The 14,510-nt window shown below is 43.1% G+C and overlaps 1 protein-coding gene and 1 long non-coding RNA gene across 4 annotated transcripts in view; one reads left to right on the top strand and one right to left on the bottom strand.

The window, feature by feature from the left end:
* The window catches only part of ESR1 (estrogen receptor 1), a 319,262-nt gene extending 311,062 nt beyond the window's left edge, over positions 1-8,200 (top strand). For all 3 annotated transcript variants that reach the window (XM_036911872.2, XM_057489098.1, XM_036911871.2), the window contains exon 9: positions 3,983-8,200. In XM_036911872.2, the coding sequence (XP_036767767.1) occupies positions 3,983-4,217 (235 nt within the window). In that variant the 3' untranslated portion in view covers positions 4,218-8,200. The remainder of the gene's footprint in view (positions 1-3,982) is intronic.
* Positions 8,201-8,274: 74 nt separating this feature from the next.
* LOC130679713 (uncharacterized) lies at positions 8,275-13,870 on the bottom strand. The gene is made up of 3 exons (XR_008992725.1): positions 13,641-13,870; positions 12,438-12,571; positions 8,275-9,195 (listed from the first exon to the last, which is right to left on the bottom strand). It is a non-coding gene; the product is annotated as an uncharacterized LOC130679713 (long non-coding RNA).
* Between the last annotated feature and the right edge of the window lie 640 nt (positions 13,871-14,510).

The following is a 14,510-nucleotide window of genomic DNA, read 5'->3' as shown; positions in this document are numbered from 1 at the left end:
CTCCAGGCGTATGCTGCAGCTGGTCCCGGGAGGCCTGATGCCGGGACACAGGTGGCATGCCGGGAAGCAGTTCCTGGCGTGTTGTAAGCAGAAGGGCATTATGGGTACAGAGTGGGGGCCATGAAACCTGTCTGGGGCATGTGGCATGGGGCAAGGGGCAGAGAGGCGTCAGAGAGAAAGTGATAGTCACACCCAGTTTGGAGCATGGCCGAGGTCTTGCAGCAGGGAGAGTATGCAGTGGGCGGGTTTGGGGGGAGGGCAACGTTCGGCCATTCACTTTGTCCCACCCACTCTAGAGAAGTGTATGATTGCGCCCATCCTCTGAAAGCACCAGGTGTATCCATATGGTTCCTGCATCACACTCGGCCTGCTCACACTTGGAAATCCAGAATGAGAGCCTCTCAATGCAGGCACCTCATGGAGAGTCAACACTGACACCTCCATCCCTCTCAGATCCTTTGTCCCCTCCACCCCCAGTACCTGAGTCCAAGCCACCCTCATCTCCTTCTGGATTTCTGCACACCTCACGTGTCCCCCGGACTTCAGTCTTGCTCCTTTCTGCTCGAATCCTTTCTTCACAATAGAGCCAGAGTGATCTAATACCAAATTGTTTCCTTACTTAAAACCTTCAGATGGCTTCCTGTTGCTTTTAGATAAAAGTATAGGTCCCTTTATTTTGCTTATATTACTTTTTATGCTTTAGTCCCTACTTAACTTTCTAGGACGTCCGCAGTCTGAACTGCAGCCATAAACAGCAGTTGTATGAGTCACGGGGAGGCCTGCTTCAGGCTGCAGGCTGCCTAGGCAGCTGTTAATCTCCGCTGGGCTCACCCACACATCTGTGGGTCAGCCGATGGAGGCCAGGCACAGCTGGGAGGCTCTGCCCCAAGCTGCAGGCCTGCAGGTTGGCCAGGTGACCTTTCCACACATCTCTTACCCTCCTTGTACCCCCCACAGGTTAGGTGGTACATCTTCTTCTCTTAGAGTGGCAGAGGCACAGGAAAGCAAGCCTATCTGTGCAGGTGCATTTTCATGTGTTAGTTAAGGCACAGCTACCAACACTCCATTGGCCCAGCAAGTCACACAATGAATCCCAAAGTCAAGATCATGGGCTGTGGCAGGGGTGGGGTTGGGGGGCTGGGGGGTGGTGAATGTTTCTAAATAGGAAGCTAATCCGTCATAGGTTAGACAGCATTCCTTTCAGGAAGCATTTCCTAACCCTTAACACCAGTTCGAACTTACACCCTGTTCTTCCCAATTGTTGTTGCCCATTTTATTCTCTTTCTGCCTCATTAGACTATAAACTCTGTAGGTAGTTCTCACAATCTATTTTGGGTACTCTGTGTACCCAGTGCCACCTAACAGAGGGCTTGGCACGTAGTAACTACTTTCTATAGGAGCTAAGGAAGGACATTAGCAGAGGAGACAGGGCCTTTCTGTGCCAAAAGGTGAAAGTGCCCTCATTTCCATTCCAAACAGCCATGTGATGTAGGGGCCAGATGCTTAGTGATACTGTTGCTGTGAACAGAGCTCAGCAGGCAGGGAGGAGATGAAGAAAGTGGTGGATTTTCTCGTCCAGAAAGGCACAAAAATAAGGTTCAGTGATTAATCTATGGGGACAGGTGCCCAGCATGACTAAGTCCATATGACCTTGGGCTTACATGAGGACCCTGGGAGTGAAAAAGATTTCCTTTTTCTAGTGGCTGTGAGGGAAGGGTGAAAATGTTGAAGGTTGGATTAATTTTTAAAGGGCTTTCAAACCTTGAGATATGTCAAATGGCAAGAAGTTTGTATTATCAACACCTCAGGTACTCAGGGACTACCCTTTCTGGAGACAACCTTGCAAATTGTTAGCTGCTTGAGAAAAGGTACTTGTCTTTCATTATATCACTGCACAGTGCCATATATGAAGCCATATTATGTTCTTACACACTCACCTTATTACTGAGTGAATGAATGAATGAATGAGTAAATGAATGAACAAATTATTGAATATTCTTCCTTTTCCATGAATTTGAAATTCCCACATGAGAGCTCCCACTTGGCAAAGTTTGGGAGGAAGTGATTGTAGCTTCTATTCTCTGGGATTCCCAAGAATCCTGGTGTCACAGATGAAGGACTCACATTGGCCAGGAAGAGAGGTGACTGCATTCAGAGCACACATTTCCAGTCCTTTCCCAGCTCTTTCTTTGGATGCCTGTTATAAAGAGGGAAGTGGGGAATGTATCAGAATCACACAATCCTTTACTGTATTTCCTACCTAAAAGAGTAACCTTCCCTCAAACAAATGTATTAGCTTTTAGTCTGCACTAGGAATTTCAAAGATATTGTAAAAACCCTGTATTGCAGATAAGGTTTTTGTTTGTTGGTAGGAATTGCTGAATTCTCAAATCTAGTAACTGCTTGTCAACATTAGCAAGGCTAATTAGTTAATATCAAATATATTTGCACCAAATTTACAGGTCTTGCTAGTTTCACTGGCAACATATGGTTGAAGGCAGCAGCAGAAAGGAGCTGTCTAGAATTTCTGGTTGAACTGTGTGAAGAGCTGGAGAGAAGTTGCTATTCTATTGAAAGCTTTGAGCATTTTCTTTCTCTCTCTCTCATACATACACACACACACACACACACACACACACACACACACAATATTTTGGTGCCTCATTACAACCAGTCTAACTCCTAGAACTCTGTGTTATTAAGCTTGACCCCAGCCATATGTTGTTACTCAGAGTATTTAACACAGATTTCATCTGACTATAAATGTGATTCATTAGGTTGCATCAGCCAGACAGTGTCAGATCTAGGGGACATTTAACTTTAACAGTATTTTCAATTTAAAAAACCAAAACAGCCCTTAAAAATGTAAATTAGGTCCTTGTGTTGTAATTCCTGAATAGTTCTGATGCTGTGCTTTCACAGTATCTCCAACTTGTGCTGACTTTTCCCCTACTAAAGATGCAAATATTTTCCAGAATATTCTCTTGGTCCAGTCTACTCATAATGCATAATGCTTCTTAAAAAAAGTCCAAGCTAAATAATAGTTGTTCTATTTTTTTTCCCTTGGTGGTCTGGTGGGTGTGGCTGGTAGAGGACAGGGAAGAAAAGTAGTAAGAGGAGAAATGCCATTTGTCTACATTTATCTTTATCCATTTACCCCATATTTTCTGAGCATTTACCATGTTCTTGGCACTGCTGTAGACCTGCAGGTAAGGGACCTCATACCAAGTGTGTCAGTATGTGCATGCATGCACGTGAATAATAAACCTACATACACAGAAGGATTTCAGGTTGTCACAAGAGCTGGGAGGAAAATGAAGTCGTGCTGAATGAAGCTGCAGGAGCTTGAGGTCACTGTCACTGTGGTAGCAAAAGATCCTTCAGAGGAGGTGGCATTTGAAAATTGGGGGGAAGTGCATCAGGTAGAGGTAACCGCAAGTACACATGCCCTGAGTCCTTAAGTAGAAGCTCAGTTTCGTCAAGGGACAGCACAAAAACCAGTGTGGCTAAAGACTGAGTGGGAGCAGAGGCAGGAGGAACTCTGAGCAGCAGGTGGAGGCCGCAGTCATTGGACCTTGTCGATACTGTGGAAAGAAATTTAAGTTTTATTCTGAGTTCACTGGGAATCAGCTGGACAGTTTTAAGCAAGGGATCATCTTGAACCATTTTACACATTTAAGAAACTTCCTCCTACTTGGCGGTATAACACTTCCTCCTGATGGCTGCCCCAGCATATTCGGGAATTGTCTCTTCATTTCCCCTGCTCTCTTTTTAGATGGAATGGTGATAGAGGGGAATAGGGCCTCCCTGGGGTCAGTGGAGGAAAGTCACCTGCAGAGCAAATCCTAAAATGACTTAACAGGAAGAGAAACTAGCATACAAGTGTCTCCGGAGTTATTTTTTACTTCCCCTTTCTGGGTGTTTCAGCAGTTCTGAGGCTTGCGATGGTCTAAAGTGGTCCTCTCTGTCTTCCCACCCACAGTAACAAAGGCATGGAGCATCTGTACAACATGAAGTGCAAGAACGTGGTGCCCCTCTATGACCTGCTGCTGGAGATGCTGGATGCCCACCGCCTGCACACCCCAGCCAGCCGCGGGGGTGCCCCCATGGAGGAGATGCCCCAGAGCCAGCTGGCTGCCACAGGCTCGGCTTCATCACATTCCTTGCAAACATATTATATCACTGAAGAGGCAGAGGGTTTCCCCACCACAATCTGAGAGCTCCCTGCTTCCCCCGAGGTTCCGAGAATCTCTGCACATTTTACCCACATCATGCTTCACTGTTGCAGAATTCTGCTCCCGCACACACTCCAGCATGCATCCACCACTATGGCTTTCTGCTGAGTGGCCGTTCGTTTGCTTGCTCAGTTCTTAGTGGCACACTTTCTTTTGGGAACAGCCAAAGGGATTCCAGGGCTAAATTCTCTGTAAGAGCTCTGTATCACTAGCTTTTCATGATTGAACTCAGTCAATAACCTGGGGCTCAGATGGGCATTTAAAGCTACTTGTTGAGACCCAGGCCTGGAGAGTGGACATTTCACCTCTGTGAAGCACTTTTTAGAGAATCTAAGAATAATCCACAGGGAAGAATTGAAAGTGGCTGCTTTAATTGCTGACTTGGAGAAAGGTAGGTCAAGGGCCCATTATAGCTTCCTCTTGTATTCCTATAGTAGTATGTCATTTTATTAAAGTAATTCCTTAAAGCTTTTGCACTGATGCATGGCTGCCCCAGCATATTCGGTGATTGTCTCTTCATTTTCCCAAGGGGAATATAAGATGCACACAGGGAAGGAGGGTCCTCCAATTGTCAAATAAACCTGTCATCTTAATATAACTGCACCTTGAGATTTGCAGAATGTTCTCCCTCTGGCCTTTGGGAGCTAATTCTTGGTTCCCATGGACCGATGTAAAACTGCAGGTCGATCCCAGTTAAGTCACCTCCACATCTACCAGTTTCCCTGTGAGAGTTAAATTCTTGCTATTTGTTTTTGTTTCATTTTATAAAAGAAAGCTCTTTCCCACAAGGACTTGCAGTAAATCGACTTCAGGACCTATTCTGGTGTAGTCTCACGCTTACCAGCAGAGGGCGCTTACATGGCTCTTCCTGGTTTGCAACCAGCACGGAAGGTGGCTTAAATCACGTGTAGTGTCCAGCCTGCGACTAAGGGCGGTTTCAATGCGTGGGCACCCGGTGACACTGTTAGCCTTTGGGCACTGGTCTTAAGTCATATATGTGTATGATTAGCACTGGTACCAGAGAACAAGGAGGGAAGCAGGTCAGAAACTCAATAAAACTGCAAGGTCGGGGTCCAGCAAAGAGGAGGCTCCCTGCTCACGTTGCCTGGAGCCTGGTCAGACTACTCACGCCTGTGGTTCAGAGCTTATCCAAAAGTCAGGGCTTGGCTTTGAGGCAAAAAAAATTCCCCCAGACCTCATTTCATGGAACTTCTCAAGCCAGGAGAGCAACATGAGAATTGGGTCACGGGGATCATTTGACCTCTAGGCTAAACAAGACAGGCTCACTCCAGGCACAGGACAGCCTTCCCGGGAGGGCCGGGCCTTCCATCTCTAAAGCAGTGATGGGTTATTTCCTCTTTTCAGCTAAAAGGAGTTTGCTTGGTTTCTTCTGGTGACCTCAGTGTCTGTCATCTGAATCCCACTGAGAGGTGTGTTAGCCAACAACCCAGCTAAGTTTCTAGGGCTTCTCTTGGAATATTTCAAAAAGCAGATTTCCTTTATCACTGATTACCCAGTAAGAAGGGGTCACCGAAGGACTGGGAACCTGGGAGGGCCAAAAATGAAACAAAACTTTTCATGTATGTGCATCTAAATTTGGGGGCAGTTTTATGTATCTGCTGTTAAGAATGTGTTTAGAACATAATTTTGGTTTTGTTTTTGTTTAAGAATCACCTTATAAAGTATAATATATATTTTTTGAAATTGCAATGCTTGTTTATCAGACAATTGAATGTAATTCCGTTCTGGATTTAATTTTACTGGGTTAACACACAAAACCAACAACAAATATTTAGTTTTTTTGTATAGCTACCTTGTCACGTATGTGTAGTCAATGATGCCTAAAGCCTGGTGATTATTCATTTAAATGAAGATCACATTTCATATCAACTTTTATATCCACAGTAGACAAAATAGCACTAATCCAGATGCCTATTGTTGGATACTGAATGATAGACAATCTTATGTAGCAGAGATTATGCCTGAAAAGGAAAATAATTCAGGGCAGCTAATTTTGCTTTACCAAAATATCAGTAGTAATATTTTTGGACAGTACCTGATGGGTCAGTGGGTTCTTTTTAATGTTTATACTTAGATTTTCTTTTATAAAAATAAAAACAAAAAAAAAAATTCTAGGACTATAGATGATGTAATACCAGCTAAATCCAAACAATAATACAGTGGAGGGTTTTACATTATTCATCTAACGTGTTCATATTCATGTTAAGAAACTACTACATTTGAAATGGGCAGGGAATACCAGATGGTTGGAATGGTAGCCCAGGGGTCTCAAAGAATTTTAGAAATCTCTTTTTTTTTTCTTGTTTCAAGTGCCACTAATGGACAGCTAATACTTTGCAGCTTATGTGGCTGTTGGGTGCAGAAGCATGCTGTATTCCCTGCGCCCCAACCCCACTCCCACTCTGAGGCAATTTACAGTTTGAAAGACATGATCAACCTGGGGCTTTAAGGCAGGGTGGGGAGGTGGGTTCAGAAATTTGTAGAGTGGGGAATACAGAAATGAGAGTCATGGAAGTATTTTGAGACAGTTCAATACTGGCGCCTGGAGTATGCTACTGACACCCTGCAAGCCACAAATAACTAGCATTATCTGACAGCCATTGCTATGATGGCAGCTTGAGTTGTAAGGAAGAACAAATGCCATTGGCAGTACAGTCCAGGGAATAGTTAGTAGTCTGTGTTCCTTTTAGCCATCGCCTAGCTCCAGGATTGCAGTAATGACTGTAATTCTGTCATGCAACAATCAGAAAGGCTAGTTCATCCAAAGAGAAGACACTATATAGGGTGCAAGAATCCAGTCCTTAAGGAAGTGCAGTCATTTATTAGAGCTCCCTATTAACTGCAAGTATGTTTAATCATGCCATATCCCATGACTTTTGGGGAGCTGAACAAATAAGGGACTTAATTTACTTGAGATCACATTAAAGTGTTCTTGCATTAAAACCTGTTACACTGAAATGGCCATTGATTTAGAGTATCCTAAATTCCAAACACCTTGCTATTCATAATTCCCATCTCTCGGATGGATTGTGGATACTGGGAATGAGCAGTAGGACCATAGCAACGTCTAATCTTCACAGGCAAATCTGCTGCAGCAAACTAGTTATTTGAAAGGCAGATAGAGTCACACAGCAGTTTGTGAGCAACCATTATTCCCTTGGTGCAGGTCTTGGTAGGATGACCCAGATTACACTGCACTCTTACTAGGTGAACCCCTGAAAACTTACTTCAATGAGAGCAAATGAATTTAACTGTGGTCCTAAATCTACATCTTTTCATTAGTGTGATACCTCTGTTTTCTAACTGCATTTCCTTTCCATTTGGATTAAAGCAAGTGTGGCCTCTTTCTAAGTAATTTAAAATTGTTTTCTAAGCAACTGCTGCCTCTATTACAGCACTTCAATTTTGCACTGTCTTTCAGAGATTGAAGAAAAATTTCTAGTATTTTTTTTTTTTTTGCATCCAAATGTGCCTGAACTTTTTAACTGTGTCAATGCTGCCATGTTCCACACCCATCTTCAGTGTGTTTTGTACAGAGCTGTGCACCTTGCAAATAGCACACAGCCCCGTGAGCAGGTACCTGAGTCACGGACCCCTTTGAATTCACAAAGAGGTCATTGGTCATGGAGACTTGAATTAATAAATGACATTATGACAGTTTATATTCACAGTTGATAAACAATGCTTTTTGTGCACTACATATTCTTCAGTGTGAAGCTCTTGTGTTACGGGAAAAGGCTCACGTGCCAAAGTGTGTTTGGATTAATATGCCCTTTTGCTTATGCCTACTATTACTGATGTGACTCTGCTTTGCTTTAATGAAACACATTTGTAAACCTCTTTTGCACCTCTAAAAAGTAAAGAGTCCAGTGGGATGCTCAAGCACCTGTAAACAATTTTCTCAACCTATTTGATGTTCAAATAAAAAAATAAATGAAAAACAATGGGTTTGTTTTCTGTTGAGTTCTCTTCTTGCTGATGGTTCACCAGTGGCTGCCTAAGATCAAGGTGATGAAAATGCATGTGTAGAGCACAGGCAATCCTGAAGATCAGTCTGACCCCAAGCTCCCTCCCCCTCTTATTGCCTCCCCCTTTCCCTGGGGAAAGGGGTAAGTATGTGGACATTGGAGTCAGTTCCTGGCTCCAGTTCTGGCCTCACTTCTTGGCTGCACCACATACAAGTTTTATGATAATCGGGAATGGATTTTGCAGAGCCTCAAGCTTCTTCAACAAAATGGTAATAGTAACACCTGATTCTGTGAGGATTATATGAGGTGCTCATTAAAATAATAGTTGTTTTGTAATGCCTACGCCCCCTTTCCAGTTAGCAAGAAGGAAGCTTGAGAGTAGTTATTTATGAATGAATGAATAAATAGATAAATGAATGAATGATCTAAAACGTGTAATTTGTTCATAAGTCTCTCCCACATCAGGAAGGTAAAGCAGGAAGGACTGGTTCACCCCGTCCCACTGCATCCCAGGTTTCCATCCTTTTCTGAGCTACCTGAACATTCTATTTCCTCCCCATTTTTTCTGTGATTTAACTAATGAACTGGGGTGGAGGGATATCAGGACTTGGTGAGAGGCAACATAATATGCACACGGGCTCTGCAGCTAGATGACAGTTTGAATCCTCATCCTCTCATTGTGTGACCTTGGCAAGCTCATTTCTCTGTGCCTCAGTTTCTTCATCTGTGAAGCAAGATAATAGTACCACTTGCCTGGAAAGCTTGCTGTGACGACCAGGTGGGTTAATTCATGGAAAGCTTTTAAGGACATGCTGCACTGCTTCTCCCTTTCCAAGTCTTCTCCTACCACATGTTTGCACTGAACTGAGGGTTTTCACACTATTGGAGTCATTTTGCTTCCAAGAGGCCCCATACTTTTCTTGTTCTGTTGTCCCTCAGCAAGTTCTTCAATTCCAATTTTCCTTGGCTTCCTTATGTCCAAAATGGAAATAAAACCCACCCCATTGGGCTATTTTGAGGATTAAAAGAGAAAAAATGTCCCAATGTACTGATATACGACCTGCACATAGTAAGCTCTTGATGCATATTAGCTATCATTATGGTAATTGTTACTACCTTCTGTGAGCATATGTGTTTACATTTAATGGAAACGTTGATAGGTTTGAATTACATTCACCATTTTGCATTTTGTTATTGTTTTGTACATGTCTCCTGTCCTTCTCATTCCTCTGTTCCTTGGTACAGGCCCCTCCTTTTATTTTTTTTGGTCAAATAACTATCATAGGGTGCCGTTTTAATTTTCATCTTCATTTTTTTATGCTATTTTAAAATTATTTTCTTAGTGGTTGCTCTTACAACATGCATGTTAACCTATCAAGTCTATGTCACATTAATACTAACTTAAATATGATCAAATAAAAAGTCTTCACTCCAATATGGCTTCATTCTCTCCCCTTGTATTATTATTATATATGCTTTTTAAAAATACATATATACATAAAAAATATATATATATATATATTCTAAACCCAACAATAAAATGTTACACTTATTGGCTTATACAACTTTGTATGTTTTAGAGATGTTAAGAAATGAGAAAAAATACACTTACATATTTTTTAACTAACCTTTTCAATATTAATCTACATATTTACTATTTTCAGCATTCTTCACTGCTCCCTGTATATTTGTTACTGTCTGGAGTCATATTCTTTTCACCTGAAGGAATTCCTGTGGGGTTTCTTGTAGGGCAAGTCCACGAGCAATGAATTCTCTCTGTTTACCTGGTAATGTCTTTCACCTTCCCTTTTGAAGAGTGAATTTTAGTGTGAGTTTTCTGTATGTGGAATTCTTGTTTGCAGTTTTATTTCCCTTTCAGCATGTTGACTATGTCATCCCACCACCTTTTGGCCTCCACTGCTTCAATCTTTTGGATATTCAGCTTTTCCTTGTTATTTTCAAGATTTTCTCTTTGTTTTAGTTGAACATGCCTATGACATAGACCTTTAGGGGTAGATCCTTTTGTATATATCTCACTTAGGATTCGCTGAGCTTCTTGGATGCGTAGATTGATGTGTTTTATCAGGTATGGGACATTTTCAGCCATTATTTCTTCAAATCCTTTTTCTCTGTGACTCCCCTTTCCTCTGTGACTGTCATTACGTACATGTTGTACATTTGATGTTGTCCCACAAATTTCTGAGGCTCTCTTCATTTTTCTTTCATTCTCTTTTCCTCTCTGTTCTTCAAATTAGGTAATGTCTATTCCCCTATCTTCAAGATTACTTTTTTTCCTCCATCTGCCATCTTGAATCTGAGGTCGAATTCTTCTGGGGAATTTTTCCATTTAGTTATTGTCCATTTCAGCTCCAGCATAAAAATTGAGTTTGCTTTTTCTCATAACTCCTATCTCTTATTGAGAACCCCTATTTGTTGATTTGCTGTTGTCATACTTTAATTCTTTAAACATGGTTTCTGTTAGGTATCCTAACACATTTATAGTAGCTGTTTGAATCCTTTGTTGGCTAAATCCAACATCTGGGGAGACATACAAACAGTCTCCTTTGATGCCTTTTATTCCTGAGTATAGATCACATTTTCCTGTTTCTTTGCCTAGCTCATAATTTCTCATGAAAACTGAATGTTTTAGAGAATATCCTGTAGCAGCTCTGGATTTCTGTCCCACCCCCACCCAAGGTGGTTTTCTGTTGTTGTTTGCGTTTTTGTTAGTAACTCACCTGGGTTCGATGTGAAATGTGTTATCTCCTACAGTGTTTAGTCTCTGATGGTTCTACTAGGTTCTTAAATTATTTTCTTGTTTTGGCTTTTAAGCATGCCTCCCCTGGAGCTGCCCCAGCGTCTGCATAGCTTCATGGTTATCCATTGACTGGACCAAGATTGCCCCACACGTGGAGCCGGTAAGGCTTCTATCTTTGGCTGATGAATCCGTGTGTGGCTAGAGGAGAACATTTGATTTTTCAGGCTGTTTTCAGGTCTGACCCAGCATTTTGCCTGCAAGGTCAGAGAGGAGTATGGGGGTAGCCTGGGCACTTTGTGGTCCCTGCCGCTCACATACACTGCCTCAGCCAGGAACGCTCTTGCTACAGACACGACCACAATCTGAGGCTGGCAGAGCCTTGCTTTCCGTGCCCATCCACCAAATCAAGTAAGGCACCTGAGACTGTGACCCAGCAGCAAAACTGTCGGCCCTGAGCACCTGTCCTGCTCCGGTGCTGAGCAAACTTGGGGCGGGGGCATGTGTGGGGAGCAGCCCCAGGCAGGAATGCCATAGATTTGCACTATCCTTGTCCAAAGTTCAGCAGGTTTGCAAGCATATTGTTGTGTGCGTTTGGTCACTTTGTGGAGTGTGGAGACATTTTTTTTTTTTTGTCAATTTTGTTCACGTTTATAGTTGCTTTTTGGAGTCAGAATTTACCGATCTTGCTCAGTTGTAGCTGGCAGTACTCTTCTCCATACATCCTGTCCGTCCCTTATTATCTTTCCCCGAATACCAAAAAACAGAGTTTTCTGAGTTGGCCATGTATTATTTCCAGTGCTCAGCAAGCTTTTGGGAGACTATTTAGCAATCTGTGGGACTGTTAAATCTGTCCACTGGAGTGTCAGTGCTGGAATGCCTGCAGGGGTCACTTCATCCTGATTCACTGGCTCCAGATCACATTCTCCAATATGATATATTCTTAAGCCTTTAGGGATATTTAAATTAAGAATTTGCCGTTTTTAGATTTGCTTCTCCAAAATGCAGAATGTAAGCCTTGGGCATCAAATTTTCATAACTTTTGTTCTTTGAACTATGTGCATTAAAAAGCTAGTTGTAAGTTCACATTCAGTGGTTGGTTAAATTGCAATATTTGTAAATTCCACCAAAAGAGTAGAGCTAAGGCCAGGGGAGAGGTTCATTCAAAGTAGACATGCTTTCTAATGCAACTACCTTTTCTAATGGATCTGCTATAATATAGGATACCTTTTGAAGGTATGGGAGAACTGGATAGCCTCTAAGCCAAAATGTTTAAGAGGTTCTCTCAGTAGATGGAATGATCTTTGGTTTTCCCTTCAAACCTGAGTCACAACACATGCATATTCATTCACACGAAAGTACCATTTATTTGGGTACCTTACTATGCCAGGTAGTAGCCTGACACAAAATTTTGTAGATAATCCTACAGTATAAGCATGGAGATATTATTAATCTTACCTTACATATGACGAAACTGAGGATTCACACAGTTAAGAAGGTTCCCAGTCTCAGAAATCTTGTGATGGGCAGACATCAGACCAGTTCTCCTGACTGTAAAGGTGATTGGCACTTCTTAAGCAGGTTCGAGCTTCCTGGGGATTAAAGTCATCAAATATAGACAAAATTTTACTCAAGACCAGAGAAAGTATTCAATTTGTATTTAAATGAACTTTCACATTTTATGAGTAGGAAGAAATATTCACATGACCTTTGAAGGCAAAATGTGCCTCTTCAAAGAAATATGGCCCTACAGGCAGAGTGCTTAAAGCTATGCCCCTCGAATTCTGGAGAAATGTGTCTCTCTCTCTTACCAAGGGGTGGCCCTCCAGTAGGTAAGCTGGAGAAGCATGTGTTTGTGCCATCATCCCTGCCACTTGGGCCAGTATTCCTGGCTTCTGAGGTCATACCAGGACCCCTTCCTCCCCCTAGTTTTTGACAGGAGCAGCCAGTGGGCCAAGGAGTGATTTTCCTTTGTAGCTTGGCACTAGGAAGAGCTCCATTTCTAGCTGAGACTTGAGACCTTGAATTCTGAGGCAGTGGCACCCTTCCTCGCAGAAAAGCCTGTTTTGCAGGGAACAGTACCTGGGTCAGGCTCCTGGCCTCCCCTTGCCACAATTCTAGCTCCTACTCAGGACCCAGGAACTGCACGATGGCCTACAGCCAAGGCACATAGTATCTGTGTAACCGACAAACTAGTAGTAGTTTTCATGCTAAACAGATGAAAGTGTTAAAAAAAAAAAAAAAGGAAAAATTGAAGCAAGGAAGCATTTGGGCAAATGTTTTCAAAAATGATTTGAAACTGGGTGGGGAAGCCTCAGTGGCTAGGTCAGCCAGGAGCAGAGGAAGGGACTCTGAGGTGGTCAACTCTGGACCCTCTTGCAAGAGCCAGTCACCCAGAAGGCTGCCACAGAGACAGCACTCTGGGTGCCTTTCCAGGCTCAGGGCACTGCCGGGCCTTTTTATAGCACTCAACCTGTCATCAAATGCCTTTTCATTGGGAAATCAATAATTGTGGGAAAGGCCAATGAAAGGTTTGTGAGCTGGTAAACATTTTTGCGGGCTGATTGGATTCTCGTGCTCACTTCAGGCTCAATGGAGTTTAAGCTGCAAAGACTCCTGGGTATTTCCACATTTACAACCAGAAAGAGTGTATGTCGATACCTAGGGCCCCAGACCACATGCTGGAGGGGCTGAAGGGGAGGGTGCAGTCAGCAGGAGGCGATCCTGGCAGTGCCTCTGGGCGCTGCTGTGCACGTCCCCCGGTGCCTTGAGGACCCCAGGTTCACACGGGTTTCATGGACTCAACCACAGCAAGGGAAGCATTGTCTTCAAAATGAAGGGAAGGGCTGAAGGTGCCAAACGGCAGCTGCTGGATGGCCACTGATAATGGATTAAAATGAGGGCAAATAACCTATTCAGTCATTTTTGAATTTATAATGAAATGAATAAGTATTTTAATTACTTGGCAATGTTGGCGGCAACTGCTTCTAGCCCAGAATCATGAGAACCTAGGTCCGGAAAGCAGGAAAGCTGGGACTCCAAAAGGAACCTAAGAGGCCTCCAGGCTTCTTCCCATGGGAAAAACTGTTAGCTTTTGGCCCATGTTTTAAAAAAATACAATGGAAAACTACATCAGAGAGCTTAAAGCAATGTGGAGATATTTAAAATCTATTTTCCACGGCTGCATAGAGGCAGAAAGATAAAAGAGATACCCTCTCAAATTGCCTGTGTCCCCTTTCCAGGAAAGTGTTGACAAGTGAGCCCTCCTCTCCGCCAGCCCCTGCCCCTCTGCGACACGGGACACTCAAGCTCTCAGCAGCGTTTCCACAAAGGCCACCGAGAGAAGAAACTGCTGATGGAGCCCCCAGAGAAACAGGCCCAGGACCTCACTGAGCCGACAGTAAGGACCCCAAACCCTGAACAATTATAAGGCTCATCACCTGCTAAACTATGTTACCATCCTGGTGCCAAACTTCCCTTTCCCGTTGAGCTCTCCGAGACCCCACATGCATGCTCTTTGCCAATGGGGAG

This window comes from Manis pentadactyla, chromosome 12, assembly GCF_030020395.1.
Source record: "Manis pentadactyla isolate mManPen7 chromosome 12, mManPen7.hap1, whole genome shotgun sequence".
Taxonomy (NCBI): Eukaryota; Metazoa; Chordata; class Mammalia; order Pholidota; family Manidae; genus Manis; species Manis pentadactyla.
Note: the sequence above shows the minus strand (reverse complement) of the source record. Positions and strands in the feature narration are given on the sequence as shown.